Source organism: Enhydra lutris, unplaced genomic scaffold (genome assembly GCF_002288905.1).
Source record: "Enhydra lutris kenyoni isolate GAN:26980312 unplaced genomic scaffold, ASM228890v2 scaffoldscaffold13, whole genome shotgun sequence".
NCBI lineage: Eukaryota > Metazoa > Chordata > Mammalia > Carnivora > Mustelidae > Enhydra > Enhydra lutris.
In genome coordinates this window covers 20,747,353-20,774,747 of record NW_019154097.1, presented here as the reverse complement: position 1 = coordinate 20,774,747, position 27,395 = coordinate 20,747,353, and the positions used below count along the sequence as shown (strand labels likewise).

The 27,395-nt window shown below is 56.0% G+C and overlaps 1 protein-coding gene across 1 annotated transcript in view; it reads right to left on the bottom strand.

Annotated features, from left to right (window-relative positions):
- Positions 1-27,395, bottom strand: part of LOC111146244 (collagen type XXVII alpha 1 chain) — a 133,634-nt gene that overhangs the window by 41,529 nt on the left and 64,710 nt on the right. The window contains exons 16-29 of the mRNA XM_022501706.1: positions 26,378-26,431; positions 25,639-25,683; positions 22,309-22,362; positions 21,028-21,081; positions 20,353-20,406; positions 17,030-17,083; positions 16,842-16,895; positions 15,181-15,225; positions 13,859-13,912; positions 12,073-12,117; positions 7,402-7,455; positions 5,621-5,674; positions 5,322-5,375; positions 1,442-1,495 (exon numbers count right to left, since the gene is read on the bottom strand). Coding sequence (XP_022357414.1) covers positions 1,442-1,495; positions 5,322-5,375; positions 5,621-5,674; positions 7,402-7,455; positions 12,073-12,117; positions 13,859-13,912; positions 15,181-15,225; positions 16,842-16,895; positions 17,030-17,083; positions 20,353-20,406; positions 21,028-21,081; positions 22,309-22,362; positions 25,639-25,683; positions 26,378-26,431 — 729 coding nt within the window. The remainder of the gene's footprint in view (positions 1-1,441; positions 1,496-5,321; positions 5,376-5,620; positions 5,675-7,401; positions 7,456-12,072; positions 12,118-13,858; positions 13,913-15,180; positions 15,226-16,841; positions 16,896-17,029; positions 17,084-20,352; positions 20,407-21,027; positions 21,082-22,308; positions 22,363-25,638; positions 25,684-26,377; positions 26,432-27,395) is intronic.

Genomic DNA, 27,395 nt, shown 5'->3' with positions numbered 1-27,395 from the left:
GATGTGGTTGGGAGCCTGGGTTTCCTCAAGCAGGACAGACATTCTTGTAGCCAGAGCTGAGAAGGGGTGCTAGAGAAAGCTGGGGGAAGCTCGGTGAGTTGAGGACCTGAATCTCCAGCTAATCTGGCTTCCTGGGGCAGGAGGCCATGTGCACAGGGTCAAGGTGGAACAGGCTGCCAATGGTCCTGGGTCCACTTGCAGAGACGAAGGACATGGCAGTGGGAGGGGCCCTGCTGGGCCAGAGGAATGCCTCGTAATCCGCCCCTCTCCCGGGCTGACTCCTGGCCATCTGGTTTGGGGGAAAATTTAAAACCACTTAAAATTCAGCCAAGAGGAGACTAATCACAGAGGCCCCGTATGGAGCTTGGATATCAGGCCAGGGCTGTCGGCTCTACCTGTGCCATCATGGTTCCCTTCTGCAAGGCTGCCTCGCCTGTATATGGGTTGGGGGCGTAGAACCACTCCATCAGCCCTCCCTGCACAACTGAAAATGAGACTACCTTCAGTATGCAAAAGAGTCAGATTCCCTGGGTTCAAATCCCAGCTGGGGCACTTTCTCACTGTGCAACCTGAGACAACTGACATAACCTTTCTGTGCCTTAGTTTCCTTGTGTGTAAAAGGGAATGAAACCTAGCACCTTCTCTGTAGAAAAACGAGTCAATATATGTGTTAGACAGCACCTGACTCATAGCAAGTACCAGCGGTGACTTCTGGCGCCTGTGTTCAGGCCGGTCCCTCCTGAAAACCTTCTGTGGCTCCCCACTGCCCTGGGAGCACAGCCCATAGGCCTAACTGTGGTTTACAGGCTTGCCACCTGCTCATTCTTGGTCTCATCTCTCTCTGTGGACCCTCTGTGGAACCAGTGGGGGTCTGTAAACAGGCCATGCCTTCTCTCACCTTAGGGCTTTCCCTTGCCTGGAGCCTGGCACCGGCTGCAGGCCCCTCCTCTCCCTGAAGCATGCTCTGATGCCCTGGACAGGCGTCCAAGCCGCTTGTGCTTCACCATCTACGTGCCCAGGACCCGATACTATCTCCTTGACCTGCTTGATTGAGTCATGAGGGCAGGTGGGGTCACGTCTCTCCCCTCCTCCCGTGGTACCTACAGAGCCTCCAACAGTGGCTGGTATACAGCTGGTGCTAAATAATTGGTGGTGGAATGAATGGATGAACAAATGGACAAGATGCTGGTACCACAGAGCCTGTCTGTACCCGTGGAATGGCAAGGCCTGGTGTTCAGAAATGGGCTGGAGAAGACGAGCTGGAAAGGGCGGGGGGTGAGGCGGAGTGCCGAGCTGACAGCCAGGCCCGGGGATGAGCGTAGAACCCTGCCTGCTGCCGTAAAAATCACAGGTCTCAGAGCTGGGCACAGGGCAAGGACAGGAGGTGGTCTGTCAGGCAGCCCCTGCCAGTGCCAGCCTCCTGGAGGCAGGGCCCACTTACCTGGCGTCCCCTTACTCCCCTCAGGCCTGGTGGGCCTCGAGATCCTGGAGGGCCCTGTGGGGAGGAGAAAGAGTTTGGAGAAGCCGCCTTTCCGGTAGCAAAGGCAACAGGGAAGGCTGGGAGTGTGGGGGCAAAGCTGGGTGCACATAGAAGGAATTGGCCCAGGGGGAAAATCTGTCCCCCTGGAAGAAGCCGCCCACGGGCTAGAACCCTGAGCCCTGGGTTCAATGTGGTGTGCCTCCACATCTCCCAGGCATCTGGTAGTGAGGAGAAGTCTCCCGGGATGGATGAGCCATTTCCTTCTGCACCTCAGAATCAACAACCGGAAGCTAGCATGACCTCCTTGACCAAAGCTCTCCTAAAGTGCCCATTTCCCCTTTTCCCTTCCACCAGCAAGGAGACTATGGCTGTCCATGTTCTGTCCCCCCCAACCCCCCAATCCTGAACATCACCTGACAGCCATCCAGAAGGTTCTGACCAGAGCAGAAAGAGTGAGCCCTGGGGTACGAGGGGGAAGAAGCAGACCACAGCCCCAAGGTGAGGGAGGGGGAGGCAGGGAGAAGGGAACAGGGCCTGGTCCAGGGAAGCTGCCTGTTATATCTGGTTTGATGCAGGAATAACAAGAGGCCCAAGGAGGAGATAGAGAAGGAGGGAAGGATGACATAGGGTTGTCTCTGTTCTTTGAACTCTCAACACTGGCACAGCACAGGCCTATGACCAGAAGCGAGGGATCTGTTGGAGAAACTACGAAACGTCTAACAATAGAAGAGGACAGAGGGTAGAAGGGAGACGAGAGGAAGCGGGCTGCCTGACGCCAGATCTCTCCTCCGGGTTCGGACCCCAGCGGCATCCACCAAGCAGCAAGCACCTTTACCCACGGCCGGCCGGCCAGGACCCCTCCAGAGCCTCCCAGCTCAGCAGCAACTTTCAGGCTGGGCGTGCTCCTTTTACAAGCAAGACGCAGCTTCATTCCCCCTCCAAATACCAGAGAGAGGCCCAGCTCCATTTGGGGCCTCGGGAGCAACTTGCTGTTCCCTTTTCTCTCTCTCCATGGCCTTGAGGGGCGCAGGCCCTCAGTCAGCTGCTGTGGAGGGGCTGATGTGTGGGGCCAGCTTCTAATCTGCCCCTTGTCGGCAGAGCAAGCAGGGTGTGGACCCTCGCTCGGCCCAGTAAGAAGGCAGAGCTGACGCCTGGATGGCGGATGACAGGAAGATTGGGTGAGAACGAGCCATTTTATAGTGGGATCTCAGACTGCGGAAGGCATGCAATACATCACTGGGAGATTTCAGGAGCCAAGTCTTGACTCTGAGGCAGAAGAGTAAAGGACTCAAAAGGACCAACTGCTTCCTCAGAGAACCAGGTTCAAATCTCCGCTCCGCCACTTCCTAGTTCTGTGACCCTGGCAAGGGATTTCAACTTGGTGGGCCTCAGTTTCCTCATCTGTGAAATAGGGTAAGAAGAATCCCTAGCTCCTGGAGTTGCTGGGAAAAGGAAATGACATGGGAAGTCCTCAATAAAGGGTAGCTCTCAGCTCTCTCAGTGTGCAGGGGGCCAGAGACGGGAAGTCTGACTGGTCCCCCACCCCTGGGGCCATGAGGATAATGATCTCAGTGGGCCTCAACGGGCTGAGAGAGAACGTGGATTTCACGAGATTGGAAAAGTGGGAAACTGCTCATGAGACCTGAACAGTGTCATCAGAAATGTCACCTGAACGGCAGTAGTCTTACAGGAATGGTGGTAATTAACCTGCCTAGTAAACAGCAGTTACCACTACTCCCGGTCAGTAGACACTGAACGTAGGCAGGCAGTTGGCTAAGCATGACGTCATGCACTGATGGCACGGCTTTCTCACAGCAATCTCATAACGGAGTTTCATGCTGGCTTGCCGATGGGGAAACGGAGGCACAGAGAAGCCACAAATACTTCCAACAATCACCCAGCTGGTAAGCAACTGGGAGTTCACTCACAGCTGTCTGATTCTGAAGTCAGATTTCTGGACCTCGGTGCTACACTGCTTCCCCTGGCCAGCCAGGAGGAGCCCCATGAGGTCCAAGCCATCCGCCCTATAGGGCAGCAGGAGCAGGTCAGGGGAAATGGAGGGAGGGGGGCATAGCACAAGCACCATGTGACTGCTTTCACTCACTCTGAGCCCACCTCCAGAGCAGTGGCGAGCGCCGAGGACACAGCAGAGAGGAGGTCGGGGGAGCCCTAGAGGTAAGGGATTCGGAGGAGGCCATGAGCTTCCTTCCATGCGCTGGCTTGGATGGCCCCACTGCTTTCCCACCTCCTACTGGCCTTCCATTTTGTTCCAGCAACTCCATTCCAGGCTTTCCTGCTCCCACTGGACAGATGCAGAGACTGAGGCCCAGGAGGCTGGAGTGCGGGCTCTCCTTGCACCTCTCTGCTTTGAGTTTTCTACCTCATCAAAAGGATTATAGGGGACAGATAGAGCCACCTGCTGCTCAGTACCTCTGTCTGGGGATGAGGGTTACTTGAGTCCAGGCTTCTCATCCCTGGCTAGTCCCTCCGTATCCCTCCTCAGCAACTAGCACTGCCTGGCACATAGCAGGTGCTCAGTAAAGTTCTGTTAATGAGGGAAAGGATGTTTATACTTGGCATTCCCCCTACGGGATCTTAAAAGCAGATGTATTTTCTTTTTTTTTTTTTTTTTTTAAGATTTTATTTGAGACAGAGAGAGAGCCCACGAGCAGGGGGAGAGGGGCAGAGAGAGAGGAAGAGCAGGAGAAGCAGGCTCTCCACTGAGCAGGGAGCCCAATGCAGGGCTCGATACCAGGACCCTGAGATCATGACCTGAGCCAAAGGCAGACGCTTAACCCACTGAGCCATCCAAGCATCCCAGCAGGTGTATTATTATTTTTTTAAATCATTCCTGCACCTTCAGGGCTGAGCATAGGCCCAGCACACAGCAGGTGCACAGACAAGTTTGCTTTCCTTGTTGGCACAGAGAACTGGTGTGTGCATGCTTTCCTTGGATTCAAACCCTCCAAGGCTCCCATTTCCTCCCTCATCAGACTCCAGGGAGTCCCTCAGTCTGGTCAACCCAAACTCATCGTCCTCTAGTCCTCCCTGGGATCCTTGCCTGGGCTGATCCCCTTCCTCTATACCCTTTCTACCTGCCTGAAGCCCACCTCTCCGCCTCCCCAGAGGGGGCTCCCAGCCCTGAGCCCAAGCCCTGGCTGGAGTGAGAACCCCTCCCAGTCTCCATTCTCCATCAGCCTAGACAGAGGGAACAGAAACTGTGAGGGTTCAGGATGAGAGCCACCCCTCCCCGCCCCCAATACCACCCTCAGGAGAGTGCAGGGGGTCCCCCACCCCCGCTACCCTGCCTCTCTCACCCTTCCCTGCCATGGGTTCCTCAGGAATCTCCCTGGTTCCTCAGTCATCTCAAGAAGTCCAGGAGCCCTGTGTCCTCCCCACTGTGCTCAGCCCCCATGTCCCCAGCATTTCTCATCATCTCCAGAGCAGGTGTCACTTATGTATTGGGCTGTCTCTCCCCCAAATGCCAGGACAGAAGCTCCTAAAGGACAGTGGGAGTTTTCTGCCCTGCTAATGGCTGCACCCCGACTCCCGGAGCTGGCCCCGGGCACACATAACGTGGTATGTCCTGAGGGAATGACCAAAGCAACAATGGAGACTCGACCAAGAAGCTCCTGTGCTGGGAACATTTCTATGCAATGAACACGAGCTGCCTGGGTTCACCTGACCCACGGGATTACACTACCATGACCACAATTATCTTCTCTGTGTTTCAGATGAGCAAAATTTAGGTTCCGAGAAGTTCAATGATCATTCCTGGCAAAACAGAGCTGGGATTCAAACCCAGGTTTGTCTGACTCTGAGACATGAGGGCTTTGCTTACCGGAGGTCCAGGCTCTCCGGGGGTCCCCACAGCACCGGGAGTTCCAGGATGACCCTACCGAGAGAGATATGAGAGAGAAGGAATCAGGTGAAGCAGGTCACTCTTCCTCCTTCCACCCCAGCTGGCTTGGCCCTGGCCCCGGCCCCAGCCCAGCGCACAGGGGCAGCAGCCCAGCCTCCTGGAGGGAGAAGGAGCGGGTCTTCCTGAATGCTCGGGGTATATGGGAGCAGGCAGAGGAGAACAGAGCTGTCACCAGACCTGTGACAGGAGAGGGCAATCAGCACCCACTTGCTCCTTACCATCGATCCCTTGGGTCCGGGTGCGCCTGGGGGTCCCATCATGCCCCGGTCACCCTGTGATGGAGATAGCAAGGTAGGGAGGTCATGGCTGGGGGGTGGCTCTGCGGGGGGCAAGTGCAGAGGCCTTCCAGAGGCCAAAGAGGGAGGGGTAGGGACTTGTCCAAAGTCTACAGTCACATCACCCAGGGTAGCAACAGGGGAAGGGGTGCTGGGATGTCACTCCACAGAAGCCAGGAACCCAGTAAGCCCCGGGAGGCCTCAGCACCCACTGTGGCATCCCATGCAGTGGGCTGCCCCCAGGCAAGGATGGTCCTGCTCAGAGATGCGCGAATGACACTGTCCCCTTTGATGCCAGCCCATGTCACGTGCTCCTCACTGGGCCCAGCATCCCCTGTGCTGGGCTTGTGGAGGTGGAGAAGGCAGAAGGCACTCTCACTCTCCCCGTCCGCTGCCCAAACACAGATGAGATGCTGGAACATCTGAGATGCAGCTCTTTTCCTCTGGATCCATCCAGACCGACCGGGGCAGAGACCCTGGGCCTAAGAGATAGATCGCTGGAGGCAGCGATCTTTGAATTTGAACTTGAAAAGCAAATCTGAATCTTGCCTCTGTTTTTGTGAAGCCCTGTGTTTTGTAACCACAGACACAAATCACCAACACAGATACCAACGCGTAAGTGAGGGCATGGGTCTCGGTGCCAGGGCCCTTCAGCAGCGGATCTGACCCCCACCCCAGGTGCAGGGGAGTGGTGGGGAAGTCCTGCTTTGACCCCAGAGAGCTGAAGGCTAACTCACCTAGGCACAGAGGGAGAAGGGAGGAGGAGGCATGTACCTGGCGAGGGGTGGGGGGGAAGGGGGCGGCACAGCCCATGGTTTGTAGGTGAGGAGGGACACGGAACATTTGAGCAATAAAGAAGGCCAGAGTTCATTGGATGTTGCACTACAGTTGAGCAAGAATGGAACCGCCAGCGGCCACAGGGTGAAGGGCTCACGGAACCTTTCTGTACTGTTTTTGGCAACATTGTGTGACTCTGTAATTACTTCAAAATAAAAAGTTCAAAAGAGAAGCGGAAGAGGAGAAAATAGGAAGGTGGAGGAGAAGGAGGAGGAGAAAGGGTCTGGGATGTGGAGTGATAAGAAGAAAGGCACAGGAAGAGCCTGGAAAGGAAGGCGGGGCCCGATTAGCGCAGAGGCTTCCTTTCTCTGGCCCTCAGTTTCCCCGTCTATCCAGTGGGCATAATATCGGCTCCCCAGAACGCCAGCTTGCCAATCAGATAAGCCCCTAAAAAGAAAGCAGCTCCCCTCCAGTTTCCCATGGTGGGAAAGTGGAAGCCGGGGCAGGGTGGCGGGGGGTGTGCTTGCAGGTTGGGAGCTAATGCGAGCCCGATGGTTCAGCTCTTCAGAAAGAAGGAGCCTTGGTTCTCTGGTCTGTAAAACAGAGCTGCAGGGGGATTCCCGAGGCAGCCTTCGGAGCCATGCCCGCTCCCTTCTGTCGCCCACCCTGTGCGGTTCTAGTGCACAGCCAGGAGGGCTCAGACCACATGCATGAGCTGGTTGTCACACAGGAGTCTGGCTGCACGTGACGATGCTGACAGGAGGGCAGGGCAGAGCCCCAGGGGATGCTGGGACAGGGGACCATGGCTCTCCGAGGGTCTGGAATGCTAGGGAAGCAAGGAGAAGCCAGGGGAGAGAAGGCCGAAATCCCTGAGGCAACAAGCCCCTTCTTCTTAAAATCTCCACCACAAGTCCTATTTGCTGATGGATTCTCCAAACCTAACTTACCTTTTCTCCCACGATCCCTGGCTCCCCGACCAGACCAATGAATCCCAGAAGTCCCTAGAAGAAACATGCACAAAAAGCAAGAGAGAAGAGGAAGGTGCGTGAATTCGGGGACGCGCCGAGTCTGAAAGGCAATGCACCGGCGTCTCCCAGCCTCTGGGGGTCCTGGCCTGCACCCCCTGCCCCGCACCTGGGGATCCTGCAGGAGTGGGGTGCCATGGAGGAGAGCCGCCTCTCTCCAGGCACCGTCCTGACTTCCCTCACTCCGCCAGATGGTTCTGATCTCGGAGCCAAGCGGTGGGGCGGCTGCCAGCATATCCCTGGGAGGCCACACATTCTTCCCGCGCCAGAAGCAGGCTGGGAGGCGGTTTGGGGGACGGGCTGTGGGGGGCAGGGGGTGCAGGGATGGCCCTTATGCTGTGCTGGGAAGAGCCCTGCCTGTTAGAAATCTGTCCCCATCTTCCAGGGCTCTGGGGCCGCTTCAAAAAGAGAAACAAAGCCGCTCGCCAGGATGGAAACAGTGGAACAGCTTCTGCCAAAAGACTCGATTCCATCGTGGGAAGTGGAGGCCTTTACACTGTCTTGTGAAAGGCTTCCTCTGCTTTCTACAGGGCACACACCCACTCCCACTGCGGTTCCGGTTGCTCTTTTTAACTCCACTGGGTGATAACTGGCCTCTGTGTTCCAGGGGCTCTTCTAGGCGGCTGCCAGCCTCACTGGGCCCGACGAGGCACGCACGCGCCCGCCCGAACGGCCTGGAGGAGCCCCTCAGGAAAGCAGACGGTTCCCTGTCCAGGCCCCATGCTCTTCCCTGCTGAGGAAGACTGGAGCAAGGGGGCAGGGGGTCTTGCGCAGTTCAGAGGCGCAACCGTGGCTTTGGGAGAACTTGGGGTTGCCGCCAAGAGTTTCTGGGAGAATCGGGAAAGACTGAGGGAGGAGGGGATTCTTCCCATGTGATCTGCTCCTGGTCCCCCAGCTGGGTCCAGAAAGGAATGACACCTGGAAGCTGAAGGGACACAGGTCAAAGGTTGCAAGTTGCATGCTCAGGCAGTGAAGCTGGCCGACTTGTCCAACCACTAGGGTGAAAACATGGCACCCATTTCCAAAGGCTTAGGACCGTGGGTCTCGGAGACAGTTTTAAATGGCAGCTCAGGCCACGACTATGTGTGTCTTGCTGCTGTGGCTCCAAGACCCATGCGCCTGTCCCTCCACCTGGGGGCCCCCACAGCCTGTGGCCATGAGCAGGGTACACACATCCCCTCCCCCCACCAGCAACCCCACACCATCACCGCTCCGTGGAGGTCCTGGTTCCCCGGGCTCTGAGACCCTTCAGGGTTGAGGTATGAGGTGAGAGAGGGTGAGGTACAAGATATTAGGTCATGGCTAGTAAGTCACAGACAATAACCAAGTATTTGACTTTTGCAACAACTTACTTTAAAAAACAATTAGAGCATTTTCTGGGCGGCAGCAGCGTGAAGAACAACAGCTGAGGCCTGCTGAGTGCCAAGCCCTGCACCTGACCCTTCTTCTGATATCGTCACTCAGCCTTTGGGTGTGTAGACCCTGGGCAAGTCACAGAGCCTCTCCGAGCCTCATCCTCTGCAGAGGGTGGCCCTTTCCAGAAAGGTCTTTCCCTCTCTCCCCGGGGTTGTTCTGAGTCTTAAAGATAATGCATGGCACATGTAGGCACTCAATAAATGTTAGCCGCCTCCCGTCTCCTTCTGATTTATTTTAAAAGGGCATAGGGTTAAGACAGAGGCCTGAGCGCCCCACAAGGGAGCACTCAGATGTTTAGAGGATGCTGAGGAACGGGAATAAAAACGGCTCTGTTAAGAGGCCCAGGGCCGACTGGCCCAGAGAAACAGAAATTTCATAGCTACTTTAAATTTATGAGTTGTTGGGTCCTGGAAGGCAGGAGGGTCATAAACCTCAAACAAGAAGCCAAACAGGACCTTAATGAATAAGGGCCATACAGCAAGTGCTCCATTTCCCCACCCCGGCCCCCAGGACACCCATGGGGCGCTGTCCCAGAAGATCCCGGCTGGACCGTCCTGCGGGTGGAGATGAGCTAGCCAGGAAGCCAGCCCCGGAGGCCCAGGTCTTCCACCTGGCCAGGGGAGTTGGGGGGCTGGGAAGCAGCTCTGACTGCTGCAGGCCTGGCTCCGCTTAAGCCAGCATGGGGACACGGGGGAGGGGGCAGCTCTGTCACCTCCAATGGGTACCACACAGGCAGGTCTGAGTCCCCGATTTGGGGCAGGGGGCTGCCCTGGTCCTCACGCCATCTACAGATAAACGGCAGTTGTGTGCTTATGTCTCCTCTTCTCCTTCCTTCCTTCCCTTTCCTCGTGTGCCATTCTGCCAGGCACGGGGGGTGCATGGGAATAAGAGAGCTATGGGTCCTCCGCGAGAATGGGCCTCTCCGGGGTAAGGGTTTGCACGCCCAGCCTCCCCCTGGACAGAGAGAGCTGCTTCCAGGCAAGAACCCAAGCCTGTGATCATCTCTGTATCCCAGCACCTAGGACAGGGCCCGCTGGCAAGCCCTCAGCGCTCTCCCTAGCTGTCACAAAATGGCAAGGATTTTCCAGTCCCTCCAAGGCAGATCTTGGGAATCCAGTGGCGCTGTGTTCAGCCTTGGCCCTGACACTTATGTTGCTGTCTCGGAGATCCTGCCAAGTGACCTAACTTCCCAGAGCCTTCCTTTCCTCATCTGTGAAATGGGGAGACTAACTACCACCCCAGGATTGCCGAGGGAAGTGCAGGCAGGTACCGGGGCCTGGTACCTAACGGTCCAATCAGTGGAGCCAATACTGTCATCCATCCGAGGGAGGACCTTATAACCTCTCCTGGGGACCCTCTGATTCTGCCATGAATAAGAGACACCTGCCCCTTCCCACATGGGAAGGGAGCCAAGGGCATAGCTGACATGCCATCCCTGCATGCCCATTGGCAGCCACGGGGCTCAGGGTCTGCCTCACCATTCAGACAGGCCTGTCTTTTCGGCTGTGGTCCCAGCTAGCCAGGCAGCTGGCTGGGGGCTCTGCTGACCAGGTGGGCCTACAGAGGCCCCAGGGCCGGTGGCCGCTCCTCTTGGCCTCAGCTTTGCCACTACCTCACTCAGTCACCCTTGCTAATCAGAGTGCCGATGTGGGCTAGGGTACAGCAGTCCTAAACTGGGGTTTCTGGAAGACCCCGTGGATAGAATCAGGGGGTCCCTGAGCTTGAAGAGGCAAAAAAAAAAAAAAATCACAACTTATTTTTACTGTCCTCTGAAATTTAGCATTTCCCTCATATCTGAGAGTAGACAACAAACCCACGGTACCTGTTAATGTCCCAGATATTTACACATTACATGACAGCCACAGTCACACAGATTTCAAAATGTGTCACTAAGGCTTGTCACTGCTTCAAAAGTGAGGTCGTTATTGGACCTGCTCCTGGATCTCATTATTTAATGCATTAATAAAGGAGCTATCTAGGAATAGATCACATTTAGCATACTTTCATCATTGTATTTCAATATAATCAATTTCCTTTGTAATACTCCACTGTGCATTTTATGCATTTGAAACTCTATTCTGAGAAGGGGTCCGTGAGCTTTGCCAGCCTGCCAGGGACAGAGCACTGTGCAAGGACACTTCCTGTCCTGGCATTCTAGGACTCTGAGGCTCTGTGTCCCGAGGGCCCTTACCATCAGCATAACTATGAAATTAAATTTGCTGATCGCATGGCCTTTTTTTTCCAATCAGGAAATATATCCAGGCCGTGACAGCCCTTCCAAACTCCCGGGCTTCCCACAGAATGTGCTTGAATGACACTGGAAAGGTTTCAAAAATCCAGTCCACCCCCTGCTTTAATTCCTTTCTTCCCCCCAACAGATGTTGCCGGCCTGGTGAGGAAGCCCGTCGTGCACGACTCTCACGCCATTGATGGCGTTTCTCAGCTGAGGCAGATTCTTCAGGGTCCCCAATGCTGTTCCTCCCTCCAGCATGGGGCAGCCCCTTGCAGGGTTCAGGGAGGCTTCTTTAAGGGAGGGGAGAAGATTGCTACCTTTACCCTGACCTCCAAGCCCAGAGGTCAAGCTTTCAGGCAGTGCCTGCTATCTGTCCCTCCCCCTCTACAGCACACACAGCTGCTTCTCGGTGGCACCGAGGACCTGGGCCTCAATAATGAAGGTCGTGACTCTCGAAACTTCTTTTTAATGACGACTTCCATCCTCCTCTCCTTGGCCTGACTTCCCAGCTAGCCGGAACCACTGGTTTGAATTTGCTTTCCTCGTAAGTTAAGGTGGCCCGAACCAAGAGCCCCTGCCAGGTGGTTATGCTTCTCTGGTCTTCAGCTTCCCTATCTGTAGATGGAGCACAGCTGGCGGTTCTTGAAGGCTCTTCCAGCTGTAATGTTCTGGGAGCAAAGTCATGTCATCCCTTTGGGCAAATGCTCCAAAAACATCCCCAGAGGCAGGCCATGGACTATAATTCACAGCGTTCTCATTCAGTGACTTCACCTCCCTGAGAGTCAGTGACCATCTCAATGAAAGGGGGAGACGAGCTCACTGGGCCCAAGAAGTAGCAAGGGAACGGATATGGGGGATGCGTGCGGAGCGTTTTACTGAAGGGCTTGGCACAGAGTCAGCGCTCCATAAAGAGTCTTTGTGTTCAGAGACCGGTATTGACTTACCTGCTCACCCACAGGCCCTGGCCGTCCAGGGTCGCCTGGCTCCCCCTACAAAGGACAGAGGAGAATCACTTGGGATGGGTGATGGGAGTCTAGCCCCCTTCCAGAGAACACCCCCAGGTGACTGGCCTTAGTCCCCAGAATTAGGGAAGGACAGGAACCTCAATTCCAGAGTCTAACCTTGTAGACCCCAAACAAATGGCAGAAACGATGGGACACTTGGACAGAACCTCTGGCCCCAGACATGGCCCTAGCCCCCCATTCCCTCTGAGAGGCCCTCAGCAGATGACTTGGTACCTTCGGGTCTGTATCTCATTTGGGCTATTCATCAACCCACTGCATTTTGTGGAGGTGGTAACTAAAGCCCAGAGAGGCAAGGTGATCTGCTCAGGGCCACACAGCAAGCTAGAGGCAGGGCTAGAATTGGAACTTTGGTCTGACTGATTGAAATCCCCATTTCTACTGGATGAGGCCTGCCCCACCACAGGAAGATCAGGGAGCCAGGGAGTCAGGGCACCTAGATCCTAGACCCTAAGCCACCAGACCTCTGCCACCAGCTCACAAAATGACTAGTGAGCCTTGTCTCTGCTCCGGGCTCAGCCTGCCCAGCTATAAATAAGGGAAATCAGACTCATTTGTCTCATAGGCTATTTCCAGCTCTCACACTTGGTGGCCTCATGTATAGCCTTGTCTGCCGGCTTTATCCCATGCTGGGGTGGCTCCTGCTCCTTAGGCAGCCACAGCCGCCCTGGTCTCCCCACAGCGTGCGCCGGAGAGGCGAGCAGCCCTGTGGGATAAATCCACCCAGACTATGTCACCGCTCTCACCACAGAAACCCAGCTGGTATCTGAGGGAGTAAGACCGAGACCTCAGGGGGCAGGACAAGGGCTAAGCGAGCCAAACGAGCCAGGAGCTGGGCTCCCAGATGGACATGGCTCACCCCAATCAGGGTCCGAGCCTCTCAGCCTTCCCTCTGGCGCCTCCCCCAGACCTCCTGCTCCTGAGAACCAGTGGGACCAGACAGACACACGGGCCATGTCTGCTGAGCGGAGGGGGACGTGGATGTCCTGGGCTACCCTGGCTCTGCCCTCAGCATCGCGTGTCTGCCCAGAGGTAGACGTGGCCCAACACTCTGTCCAGGATGGGTCGGAATATCCAACCCTCGAGAGGAGCCCTTGGAAAACCACTAAGCGAGGCTGCCCATGTGCCGAGGACCATCACTCTCCCACCCAGGCCAGGTCTTTTTTGATACGTTAAAAAAAAAAAAAAAAAAAAAAACAACAACCTGTTACCAAAGTAATACATTATTGACTGCACATCATGGGGAAAAGCTAGAGGCCCACAAGAGAGAACGGTTATGTCCTCTGCTCCCACCACCCAGAGAGCCCCGTCCTCACTGCAGCCTCTGCTCTGAGCACGCAGGACCACCGTGCAACGGGCCCCCACAACAGGCTCCTTTTGGAACCTGCTTCCGACTACTGCCACAGCGTCACTCCCACACACACGGGCATTTTCCCATCTCACGAACTCGTCCGCTTCGCCATCTTTGGTGGCTGCATTGCGTCCCATTACTTGAACTCTACCCCGCTATTGGATTTTGAGGTTCTTGTTCATTTTGTCCTCTCTGTTACCAGTATGTTGTGATAAGTGGGGACCGTTGACTGCCTTTCCACAACCGTCCCTGGGATGGGGGTTCCAACTGGGGCCCTCATTTGCCCCCCTTCTTCTCTTCTCCAGTTGTTCCATACATGCCCGCCCTCAAAGCCCAGTCACTTCCAGGTCCCCTCACCTTCATGCCATCTGGGCCAGGCCGGCCAGGAAACCCCTTCCTGCCAAGTTGGCCCTGCAACAGAGAGAGGTGAGTGAGGGGGGGGGCGGTTAGGTGGAGGATGGGGGTGCGGCATCACTGGGGTCCCAGCCTTGGCCCAGGGGAGAGCTGCAATGCCCCAGAGGGGGCAAGGATGCAGAGACCCAAGGGCCCCAGGCTGCCAGCTGGTCCGGAGATGCAGGGGTGGAGGGGTGGGGGTGGGGTCTGGCAGCTGTGCAACCTTAGGGAAGTCTCCCCTCCCAGGCCAATCCTGTTTTGTAAATGGGGATGTTGAAACCTGCTTTCAAGGAATGAGGAAGAGGAAGGAACTGGACAGAAGATACAGGGTCCCAGGGGGAATGGAGAGTTTATGCCAGCGGTCTTCTAAGTGTGGCCTGGGGACCCCTGTGATCCCTGGAGCCCTCCCAGGAGATGCATGACATCAGAACTAGGTTCACAATAACGGTAAGACGTTGTTTGCCTGTGTCTCTCTCATTCTCGTGAGTGTACGCAGAGTTTTCCAGAGGCTACATGACATGTGGTATCGTCAACAGATTGAAAGCAGAAGCAGATGGGAGAATCCAGCTGACTTCTATTAAACCAGACATTAAAGAGATTTGCAAAAACGGTAAAACAATGCCACTCTTTTCATTAGATTATTTTGCTTTGGGAAAATATAGCCGGTTGGTTGTTTTGCGTTGTTTTGTTGTAAAACTATTATTTTGTGACCATGAAATGGGCTTATTATTATTTCAAATGAATTAATAAATATATTTAAAAGTTTTCAGTTTTAATCACTATCCATAGAGGGAACCCACACAAAGAAAAGAAGTTTGGGTCTACCATCATTTTTTTTTTTTAAGAAGGTAAACAGGCCTCAAGACCAAAACATTCATGCACTTCTGGTTTACGCTCTCCCTGGCATGGGCCTCGTAGAATGCCACTTGGAGCAGAGCAGTGGGGAGGATGCCAGGTGAAGTTCTGGGCTTGAGATGCTGGGCTAAACCCCTTGCTCTTTGAGCCTGATGGCCATGGGTGAAAATAAGACCAGCAATGGCGTTCTCATGGAGAGTCAAATGCATGGAAGCTGGTGCAAAGCCCAGCACACAGCCGCAGGGCTGACACAGCCAGGCGGTTTCTCGCCTCTTGTCTCTTGTCCTTTGTGTCTGTTCTAGTCCCTTCTCTGGCTGGCCCAAAGCTCTTGCTGATGACTTCTTGGCAGAGCGCCCCCCGTGTGTTGCCTATCTGCACACAGTGGGCTCAGGAAAGACAAAACCCATCTCCCCGGGGCCAGTGACACTCACCTCCAAGCCGGGGGCCCCAGGAGGCCCCATGGGTCCCTCATCTCCCTAGAGGTGGGAGATACAAGAGAGGAAAAAGGAGAAATTAATCCAGTGAGGGTCTCGGAGAACTTGACCTGTAAGGAGGGAAAGTGGTGGACAGAGGAGAGCCCTCCTGGACCAAGAGAAATGGTATGCCTGGTCCCCCCACCCCAGGCCCCCACCCAGGCCATACCGGGACTTCCACGTGAAGGGGGCTCCCAGTGCCATCTGAATGTGACAGGCACGGGGTTCATGGCAGGGCCGGGCAGGAGGTCAAACCCTATCATATGCTGTGGGTACAGAGCCCTCGACAGCAGCTCAAAGATACGAACTCTATTCTAAGCTCCACCATTCATTCAGTGACAGACCTTAACCTCCTCATGCCTCAGTTTCCCCATCTGTAAAATGGTGCCAACGGAGAGGACCATCCTAAAGTATGACCACTAGCCTACGTGGAGTTCCTAGAAGACAGTGGTGAGGCCCCATCCCCTCCTCTGTCACAAACATCATTGAGGAAGGGTGTGTGGGGACTGCAGATGGGGCCAAAGGGCAGGAGAGAGGGGGGAGATGGAGAAGTGAACGAATGCAGGGGTGGATGAATGAATCCACGGGGACGTGAGCAAGTGGCAGGCTCTCGGGTGGTAATGTGGGTGTAGACAGAGGCACGTGGCTGGCGCCATCCCTCCCTCCTTACCCCTCCCTCCCTGCCCACTCTGGGCCCTCCCGCAGGCCAGGGCAGCCTCCAAACCGGCCCCTCTGGCACTCCAGGCCTAACCCAGAGGCCCCCCTTGGGGGCCACCCCCCATCCCAGCTTCCAGGAAAGCAGCCCCACGTGGCCACTCGCAGAGCCAGCGCTGGGACCCCGCCAGACCCAGGACCAGCCTGCAAGGGGATCTGTGTCTGCTGGATGCCTGCCTGTGGTTGTGGTGAGGCCGGGCCTCCTGGGCTCTCAGCTGGGGCTGTCTGTGTGTCACGGGGCCCTTGGGGTCTGAGCCTAGAAGGGTGGTATGGGGCCTCAGGCATAGGCAAAACTCAGGGCCAGCCCGTGGGGTGCCCAAAGGGCCCGCCCATGGAACTTCTCAATCCCCTTCAGCATGAATGAAGAAATGAGCCAATGTCCACTCTGCCACTTACTAGCTCTGCCAGTCGGGTCCTTCTCTGGGATGTCCCCCGGGCAGCTCCCAGGAGCACAGACTTAATGGCACAGGGTCTTTGTTGTGGGCGTCGGGCTCAAGCAGACCTGGATTTGAATCCCGACCCTACCTGCCACTAACCATGCGACCCAACACGTGTCCTCACCCCGAGTCTCGGGGCCTCGCCATCTACTCTCCCACACCCACACCCCAGGAAGCTGTGGTACAGACAGGAGCAGCAGCAGTGGCCTCCAGAGAGAAAAGCCCCGGGTGATGGGGATGCAGTGGTGGCAGACAGTCACCTGCCAGGCAGGCCAGGCCAGAGAAAGACCTTGGCAAGGTCACGGGGTAGAGCCAAAAAAAGGATGAGCGGAAGGGCGGGCCTGAGGCAGCCGGGGGGAGGTGTCCGGGCCGAAGAGCCCTGGCCCCCAACGGAAGCCTCCAGGACCCCAGATGGAACCGGTGGGGCTGCAGGGGACAAGCAGGGGACACAGGGCCAGATGGTCTCACCTCGGGCCCCAGCTGCCCACGGGGTCCCGGCACGCCTCGAGCTCCAGGCTTACCCTGGTGAGAAGGGAACAGAAAGAGTTCTCAGAGGCGGCACCTCCACAACCATCAGAGGCTGGCAAGACCCCCAACAATTCCAAGCCAGGCAGCCAGCCCCAGAGGCCCGTGGTTTCCACAGAGCAGGGACTCACCTTCGTGCCTTCTGGGCCATTGTCCCCAGGGGGGCCAATGTCTCCGGGGAATCCCTGAGGGGAAGCAGAGAACAGGGGTCACCCATGGGTGAAGGGAAGTGCTAAGAGTGTCAGTCTTAAGGGAGACCAGTCCAGGTCTCTGTCCCTTCCTGCATGGGATGGGACCCTGGGCATTAACCACCCAGACCCTGCAGTTCTCTGTTCTAGAACAAGGACCTTGGGTAAGAGCCTGTACATCTTGGAGAGTTGCTGAGAACATTAAATGAGATAATGAAGAAAATACTTACTATTGGGGGGCACCTGGGTGGCTCGGTGGGTTAAAGACTCTGCCTTTGGCTCAGGTCATGATCCCAGGGTCCCAGGATCGAGCCCCACGTTGGGCTCCCTGCTCAGCAGGAAGCCTGCTTCCCTTCCTCTCTCTCTGCCTGCCTCTCTGCCTACGTGTGATCTCTGTCTGTCAAATAAATAAATAAAATCTTTTTTTAAAAAAAACTGAAAAAAAAGAAAATACTTGATATTGGAACAAGAGCACAGTACACACAAGATTGTGTGACCCAGGGGCGCCTGGGTGGCTCAGTGGGTTAAAGCCCCTGCCTTCGGCTCAGGTCATGATCCCAGGGTCCTGGGATCGAGCCCCGCATCAGGCTCTTTGCTCAGCGGGGAGCCTGCTTCCTTCTCTCTCTCTGCCTGCTTCTCTGCCTACTTGTGATCTCTGTCTGTCAAACAAATAAATAAATAAAATCTTAAAAAAAAAAAAAAAAGATTGTGTGACCCAGAATTCCCCGTGTCCCAGGTCTGCTGCTGCTGGAGACCCAAAGCCAGCCCTCCTCTGCTCCAAGAAATGGTCGCCTTTGATAGCAGTGTGCCTACAGACACGATGCTACAACTTCGAAGGGCTTGGGAAATGCTGGTCTAACTAAGCTCGGCTCCTCCTCTCCAAAGCTGAAACACCCCCTGTATCCCGGCCAGGTGTGTAGACTCTGCCGCATACCACTAAGGAGGGCTCACTGCTCCCAGACCAAGCCTGTCCCCGATGGCTGGCCACACACTGGAGACTTCTTCCTGACATGGAGCAGAGCCCCCTCCCTTTCCCCTTGACAACCTCGTGCTGCCCCGTAGGACTGCACAAAGCATGGCATGTGGGAGTCCTTCTTTCCACAGTGGTCTCTGCACAATCTGGAAACCAGTTTTCCCCTTCCCAGAGGCCTGCCCTTTGCTGTCCCTTCAATGGTTTCCACTCTGGGGCCCAGGGCCCCTAAGTCTTGCCACCTCCAGTCGGTCAGCTTCCACTATTGGCAGTCACTAGGATGCCGGTGTGTCTCTGGGTGTGAACAGACCAGCAGAGGACAACATGGGAACATCCCCTTCCTTGTTGTAGGTGTAATACCTCTGGTAATTCATCCCAGTGCTGCAGTCACTTTTAGGGCAGCCCCACTACTCCCTTAAACCAAAATCTTACATGAATCCCTGAGACCAAAATGCCTCCTTCCACATCGCCTCCATAAGCGACTTTTTCCCTTCCTTTTTGGTGACTCCCATTAAATTCCAGCTCAAACATCCTCTCACCCTTCTTACTAGCAATGGCAAGAATGCGTCTGAATTTTGAGCTAATAGAGAAAGCCAAAGCTACCACTTTTTTTTTTCTTCAAATCAAGAGCCTCAAAGTCCTGTTCTGCCATCAAATCACTGTGTGACCCTGAGCAGGTTCCTGAGCGTCTCTGGGCCTTGGTTTGCTCATCTGCAAAATGGTGACCACATCACCTTACTGGGCTGTTCTCAGGCTTGAAGGGAAGAATGCAAGCAAAGGGCTTAGTTTAGCTCCCGGCACCTGGTGAGCACTCAGCAAAAATCCACATCCAAAAGGACTCAGCATCCAAAAGGATGCAGAGCAGGAGCCACACTGCCACCCACCCCACCCACCCCTGTCCGAGGGCCGGCATGGTCTCAGAAGGAGCAGAGACCCAGGATGGCGCTGACGTGCTCTTCAGCTTCTGTCTTCAGCAGAGCAAGACCCTCTTCTGGACACGGAGTCAGCCAATCCAAACAGAACCCAAAGGTGGGAGATGCAGACCCCGGATCTGTCTAGGGACCCAGGAGAGAATCAAAGCAGAGCTTATCTGCTACCAGCAGCAGTGACCCTGAGAAAGTCACTTCACGGCACTGTGACTCAGTTTCCTTATCTGTCACACAGTGCGGTACCACCTCCCTCACGTAATTGTAGCTGCACATCAACGTGTTCTTGTCCCCAACCCACGACACAGCCTGCTGAGGTGGTGCCTGATAAACGTGAGGCAGCATGCATCCCCGCCTCGGTGGCCAGACTGCTGGGAAACCCGGGCTGTTAGAAAACTCTTTTTCCACAGCGGCCAGGGGAAGGAATCGAGGCCGTGGAAGAGAAGCCAACTGCATTTGTCTAAAGATAGGACTGTGTCACGGCCAAAGTCAACACAGCGTGAAGTCAGAACTTGGAGCTTGCAGGAAACTATCCCTCATCTATCTGGGTGATACCAGGAGTGATCTTTGGAAAGGTCTGGAGAACCCAGCAGAGTGAGACTTTTGTCTCTGAGATCTTGTGGAAGATGGGGAGGTGTGTGTACACGATGGGGGCTGGCTGGGGTTGGCCTTGACCCCCAGAAAGCCTGGGTACCGAGGATCCTGGGCAATTGGCAGCCCTGGCAGGACCACCCCATGTTCCAGAGATGGTCCCCATTGGAGGGGCAGGGAGGAAGAGCTCAACCAGCTACCTCGCACCGTCGTGTCTATGTGAAGTCTGCACATTAGCTGACAGACAGCAGACCTGTGCTAACTCTCCCGTGCATCCGAAGAGCTCAGTCAAGTTCTACTAATTGCTAAATCATCCTTCATGACTTCTCATTCTCCATTCAAACACCGGAATTTTCATGTCTGCCTCTAGCTCCCCATTCCTCGGAACTCTGAGCCCTGAACTTTTTCCAGGGGGAGTGTGGGTGTTTGGAAAAGTTCCAGGGCTCAGGCTGGAGAAACAGGAGCTCCTCTTAAGGGTGCAGGCCCAAGTTCAGAAGGCTTTCCTGATGTTTTTTCTGGAAGCTATAAAGGTGACCACAAAGTTAGGGAGGGTCTCCGAGGCCAGCTTCTGTCCCACTGCCACTGAAAGTCACCCGGGGCAAAGAGGTAGAAAAGGAAAGATCCCTGATCTTGGAATTTCTATTCTTGGCCCCATCTCTCGTTTGCTGTGTGACTTCAGGTAAGTACTCCCTCCTCCCAATCTCTGGATCTCGGTTTCCCAAGGACAACCCCCAGCCCTGATTGTAGCCGGACACAGAAATATGGCCTCACGTACGTACCTCAGGTCCAGGAGGCCCAGGAAACCCAAAGGATCCCTTGTCTCCAACTTTGCCCTGGGGAAGAGAAGAGATGGCAGGGGAGGCACGGGTCAGGGAGGACCCACTTTCCCCCATCCTTTGTATTAGCCCCCTGGCTGTGGGGGGCTAAAAACCTCAGGGGCATATGAATGAGGTCTCCCTAGATAACTAGGAGCTGCTGTTCAAAGCCCACCTCCTACACTTTCAGCCATGGGATCCTCGGGCAAGACGCTTCATCTGGTAGAAGCTCAGTTTCTCCATCTGTAAGATGAGAGAGATAACACTATCTAGCCCTCGGGGTGGTTGGCAGCCTTCAAAGAAGTATATGGTATGGCAGGGAGCTGACACACAGCCGCATTCCAGAAATACATGTTATCAATGCTACTGCTGTTTTCAGGGCGTTGGGAGCCCCAGATTCTGATTCTCCCCAGAACTCTGACAGTGACCGAGGCCTGTCTCTGATGCTGGGTGAGTTCCTGCCCCACTGGGCCTCAGTATCCTCCTCTGTAAAATGGGTGAATCTCATTTCTGTCCTGCTTTGTCTGGCTCCCAAGGTGGCTGCAGGAGGAAATGCGGTCCAAGATGTGACTGTGTCCCTGGTCACATTCATGACTGCAGAGCGCAAGGTTTGGGGGAGTTAGAGCCAAAGGTACTTACCAGAGGCCCCGGCTTCCCCCGTGCTCCTGGGAAGCCCGGCAATCCCTGGCTCCCCTGGAAAAGACCAAGCGCAGGCTGGGGTTAGTAAGGAGTGAAAATGGCCAGGGGAACAGCTGCTCAGTTGTCCTTGCCCACCTGGGGCCTGGAGAACACACCCTTTTGGGGGAAGATGAGCTTCCCCCTCACTTTCCCTGCCTCCAGTCTCCAGCGGGGCACCTCTGTGGGTTGGGCATCAGGGGTGCAAAGGTGATACAGCAGGCCCTATCCTCGCCAAGTCGTCCTGGAACCTGGGACCCCGGGGGGGCTCCAAGGAAGCTCCGCAGTGCGATTTATGCCTGAGGAATTCTGGAGACGGGGGCCCAATGGGGGAAACAGCCGGGGCCCGCATCTCTCGCAGTCCAGAGACACCGAGGCTGAGTCAGGACAGGCCAGCCAGGAGGGAGGGAAGAGGAAGAGGGAGAGCGGGCCAACATCTGGGCCTTGTTGACTGGCTAGGCGAGGTCCAGATGTGGCCACATGGTGCCGGACACAGGCAAAGAGGAGCCGGCCTCGGCAAGCTGCTTCGGTTCACCCATCAGTCAGGAAGGCCGGTTACTCACTCACTTACTCAAACATGTCCTAAATGCTCACTGTTCTGTGTAGGACTCCGAGCTGAGCTCTGCCAGGGCTGTCTGGGGCAATACCCTTGGGGAGATAGCTGGCTGGCATGGGGCTGAGCACAAGTCCCCATCAACCAGGTGCTGCCTCAGATGACGGACGGGTGGGCTGCTCGGGGCACGTGGAGAGGGAAGTGGCCACGTCCAAGCAGGTGGAGGAAACAGCATCCGAGCAGGGTTCTGAAGAATGGGGCCGTGCAGAGGCTGAGTGGACAGTGTGCCAGACAAGGCAGCAGTGTGTGGGGGCAGAGGGCCCTTTGGGGGAGCACAGGGCTATAAGGATGAGGGGCAGGAACGGGTCTGAGGGGCTCACTCGCTGGGGTCCCACGTGCAGGACTGAGGAGCCAGGATTTGGCAGTAGGAGCCACGGATGGTCTGTGAGCACAGAGCAGAGCTTTGCGTCAGTGAGGGAGACAGACTGGGAGAGAAGGGATGGGGAACCTGACTGTGAGTCAGGAGGCTGTCAAGGCCAGGGAAGACATGGTGATGGGGGACTGCGGCTGGAGAAGATAGGGTTATGTGAAAGGAAGCCATCTTTAAGGGGGGTCCTGGCCCATAAGAGACCCTGAGAAGGAAGCTGGGACCAGAGAAAAGCAGAGTGGGGGAGAAAATCCACTGCAATTACCTTGTCTCCTTGGAATCCGGTCTCTCCCGACACACCCGGAACCCCTTGTTCACCCTAAATGCACACCAGCAGAGAACGTTACAATGGAGACCACAGTGGGTTCCAGAAGCCTTTCCACTTCCAGACCCACTGGCAGGACACTGCTTGGCTGAGGCTGTTCCCAGAGCGGGTCTGACCAGCAGCAGCCTTGTGAAAGGGAAGGCCCGTGGGAATGTTTGGCTAGGGAAGGCAGGCTCGGGGGGGCATGGAACCGACCTCACCGCACACCTGACTGGGGTTGCTCAGGTGGCTGAAAACACCGCTAACAGAAGCCCAACTGCCTGGCCTTTCCTGGACAACTGTCACTTGAGGATCCAAGGAACTGTTTCTTGATCCTTCAACACCTTCAGGTCACAAGGGGCAGGTGCAGCCTGGGTAGTGCCCCCACCCCCATCACGGAGGGTTCTGAGCCTTTGGATCTGTTGCTTAGCCTTTTTCACCACTGGGCCGGGAGCGGTCACTTCCTCCTGTGGGAGTCTCTGTGTCAACCATCCGTGGAGGGCCGCTTCTAATCAGCTGCTGGTAATCAGCTATAGCGTGAGAAACCAGCTAGCCCGGCCAGCTAAGACTAGGTGCAAACAGTGAGTAAACGGGTCTCGAGTTAATTCTGATTGTTTCTTTCCTAAGGCGACAGAGATTCTGGCCATCAGGGGTCTCTCCTGGTCCCTCCCCATTTTCAGCCACATCCTGGTACACGAGCTGTGGGAGAACCACACTGGAGGACAGTTCCTCTTACAGCCGGAGTCACAGCCCGCCACCCTCATCATCTCCAGCTTGCCATGCTGGATGTTGCCAAAAGCACACCGGCCCCAGCGCTCAAAAACATTCACAGCCCCGGGAGCAGTCGGAAGGATGGGGAGGAAACCCAGGAAGAATGGAGACTCTCAGAGGATCCACATCGTGCAGCTCAGGCCATGAGCCAGCCCAAAAACAACAACAACAACAAAAAAAAAACAAAAAAACTTCCTTGATAAAAGAAAAGCCAAAATTAAAATAGATAAATAAATAAATAGCTTTAAAAAACAAAAAACAAAACTTACTTTGGTTTTTCCAATCTGGAAAACCCTGTACAATATCCCAGAGGTTTGGGAGCCAAGAAAGTCTTTGGGTTCTTTTTTTTTTTCCCGAGTGTGCACACACACACACACACACACACACACGTGTGTGTGTGTGTGTGTGTGTGTGTGTGTGTGTGTGTGTTGAAGGTCCAAAGGAGGAGCAGAGGGGATTAAAAAGAAAAAAAAAAAAGTTTAAAAAGACAGCAAAGAAATCAGGACAATGGATTTGGGCTGGAGCAGGAGTCTCGGTTCCAGAACGCGCCTCCATGCAGGAAGAAGGAGCCAAGTGGTTGTAAACGGGACCACGGCCAGGCCGGGTCATGGAAAATCCAGGATTGTAGGCAGGATGATGGGGGAACATGAAGGGATGGCTGTGGCATCCCAGGGGAGGGCCCTGGGGGATGGGTGTACTCTCAGCAATGTTAAGACCCCTCCCCAGCCCAAGGGGCAGAAAAGAAAGTCCTTTTTCTTTCCTTCTTTTTTCCAACCCCAAAGACTTATTTGATTTTCTTGAAAACTATGGGCAGGAAAACAATTTCCTTTGCTTTTTTTTTTTTTTTTTTTTTTTTCCAGAAAGCTTTCACATCTCGAAACGAGCCAGGCACCAGCAGTCAGCAAGCCAGCCGAGTTCCATGTAACACGTTTATTTCCATGTTCCTGCGGGGCCAGTGAGCGGGAGGCCAGCTCTGCAGAGGGGCCTATAAAAAGCTCAAAGCCTACACCCCCCCCCGCTCCCCCACTTCCTTTCTCCCTTGTCCATGACTTCAACATTTCCAGAGCGCTGATGTCTCGAACCCCAGAGCAAACAGGTAGCTGTGGGGGAGAGCTGTGCCTGGGAGAGAAAGCTCCTCCGTCTCAAGGGGAAGACCACAGAAGAGGGGGCTCAGGAGCCAGCGGGGCAAGGCCAGGGGCGCAGCACATGAGCCCCAGTGTCGGGGGGGGGGCGTTGCAGCCGGAGCCCTGCAGGAGGCAGGAGGTGGGGAGGGTGGCGGGAGACAGTGAGGAGGTAGAAGAGGTGGAAACACATGGAGAAAGCACCATGCCCCTGTCTACCTAGGGGGGAGGTGGGTAGGACCACCTGGCTGTGCCCATGGCAGCCCCCATCTCCCCTTTTTTGAGTCCAAGGGCCTTTGATACATCTCTTCGGACTCGTGGGGCTGTCCCCCCTCCTTGAAATGGAGGCACGGTTGAGGTCTCCGGAGCACATGCCTGGCCTCACAGCTTCCCAGCCCACAGAGGCTCAGAGGCTGGGAGGGGGGGTTAATCCCCACAGAGCACTCACACGGTGCCCAGCCCTGGCACCTGCTCCCGTTTCTCGGGTTTACGGGGACCCGAGTTATCTGAAGACAGGTGCACAAGGGCCCTGCCCGCAGGAGCGGCACTCAGTTGCTCAGACTCGGGGAAACTTGGATGCGGTCCGAAAGCCCTCCCACACCCACTCAGGGGTGCCTCGCTGACCAAGCAGCTGAGAGGGGAGGGCAGGAAGATAGCTACAGGGCAGAGCGCGGGGAGCACCGCCCCCAGCCCTTCACGGCTTGGTCCCTCAGATACCGCACGACGGGTCCAGGCGCTGCCTTGCTCTCGGCCCCAGGTTCCCCCGGACCCCCGTCCAACTGTGATCTGGCACGGGGGAGGGGGACGGCCCTCAGCACCAGGACTGTGTGGAGGACACGTGGCACGGGTGGCCTCCCCATGGCAACTGGGAGGAAAGCGGGTCAGGGGCTCAGAGGCCTGTGCCAGCTTTGCTGTTGTATACTCAGACCACGTGCTCTCCGGGGTTGGGTTCCCAGTTCTAACTGGGGCGGTTTATGTGGATTCATCTCCTATGGCTGGAAGAGGTCTCTGGCCCCCAACACACCTGCCCACCACAGGGCCTATCATCTCAATAACAACCCCCCTCCTCCACTCCACCCCCATTCTGGCTTTGGCCTCCCAGTCCAGATGCTGGGCTGGCCTCGACCTTGCTCTCTGAGACTGCCTTGCCTTACCCCCGACCTAGGCCTCAACAGCCTCCCCAGGCTCTATCTTCCAGGGTCTGCACACCCCACACTGCCTGCCTGAGCTCCACCTGAGTTACAAGGAAGCAGCCGGGGAGCACAGATGTCAGCGGGCCAAAGGAGAGACAGGAGGAGTGTGGGGGAGTGGACCTGGCGAGAAAGCAGCAGTGGCACTGGGGGGAGGGGAGGGTCGCATGCAGATAAAACACAGTGCAACAAGGGAGTATTCAGATCACCTTATCACCTTTCAGTCCGGGCTCCCCCATGTTCCCCATCAGTCCCTGCAAGACAAAGGCCAGATCCTGCTGGGCGGGGGGGCTCAAAGCCACGGAAGTCAAGTGCCCTACCCAACACCCATCGGCCTGCTGTGCCCACCCGATGCTCGTTGCCCCACCCAGAGCTCTGTTTTCTCATCTCTGAAAGGGGGCAATGACCCCCAGCCCAGAGGGCCATCACGTGCACTGAAGGAGCACAATAAGGGACAGCGGACTCCTCAGCCACGGCACTCTGGACAATTCCAGGGGAGAAGGCTGCTCGTGGGGACAGATGGGGTCCACGAGCATTGTCCCCTGCATGCTGGCCACACGGGATCACCTTCAGAACGAGGTCCTAGCAGTTCGGACCCACCTTTTTCCTGCACGCCCATCCCACCCAGGGATGTACCAAGTTCACTGGCTTGCCGCTATAGTTTCTATGCCCCTTGTCATGCCCCCCCCCACTCCCCACTGGCCTTTCAGTGCCCTGGCATCCAGAACCTCATGAGACTCACGCTCAGCTCAAGGACTGCTATCTAAGAAACATGTCAGCCATGGTGACATACAGATGAGGATTGGCTCTTAGACCACCCCCATGAATCCCCGCCCACCCCTCCCCCAACACTGAGCCCAGGCCCACTTCCCTCTGGGCTGCCATGGGCCAAGGGAGTATGGGGCACCTGGCTGGGACGAGACCTGGATTCAGGGATGGCTCATTTACCTTCACGCCCTTGGGTCCTGGATAACCAATCGGACCCAATGCTCCCATGTCGCCCTGGCAAGAGAAAGAGAAGAAGGCATCATGAGAGGTGGCTCCCAGGAGTCTGGCCTGAGCGGGATGATCCTCAGCATCCCCTGGCCTGGGCTGCTGGGGACACAACACCACTGGCTCCATCAGACCACCTGCTCTCGTCTCTCTGCTGCTCGCTCATCGTGTGATCTGGGGTGGCTAACCGCCACGTGCCTCAGTTTCCCCACCTAAAATGGGGGTCAGTACTATGTACTTCCTAGAGCTGTTTCAGGAAGAACTGACTTAAGCGTACTAAGTGCTGGGCATGGTCTGGAGGCAACTGGGGTTGTCCCAGCTGAAGGGGCTCTACTGGCATCTCGTGGGTGAAGGCCCCACGACACGGAGCGATCTGGCTCAAAATGCCCACGGTACCGAGGTAAGAAGCCTGGCTGAGAATGAAGGGGTGGCTGGATCCTCTGTGCACAAGTCCACCCTCCTCCCCTCACGGGTCCTCGGCTCCTGCCCGCCCCTCCAGCTACTGCTCCGGCTGCAGCCATCTGGGTAAGCCCATGCCCAGAGATAGGGAGCCCCCGAAAATGCGCCCTCTCCCCTCTTTCCATCTGCTGTGACTCTTCAAAGTGTCTGGCTGCTATGTGTGCTCCCACAATGCGCTTGACCTCTCTGGGTCTCAGTTTCCCACATGCCGAGTCAGGGTCCATGGGGGTCCCTGGCCAGTGCTCAGAAGCTCCCAGGGGAGGCCAGCTGCCGCAGGCTTCCTGTGGGAACCGCCCAGAGATGTCTCCATCACATTCCTGCCCGACTTCCACAGGAGGGCCGATGGGCCCAAGGAGAGAGACGGAGGGAAGGTGCCGAGTTCACAGACGGTGGTGAGGTGTGCTGGGGCACTGTCGCCCCGCCCCCATCCAGCCCCGCCAGGGACGGGCTGTATGACCCTGAGCTAAACCCTTGCCCTCTCTGGACCTCAGGATCCCCACCTGATTAGGTCAAA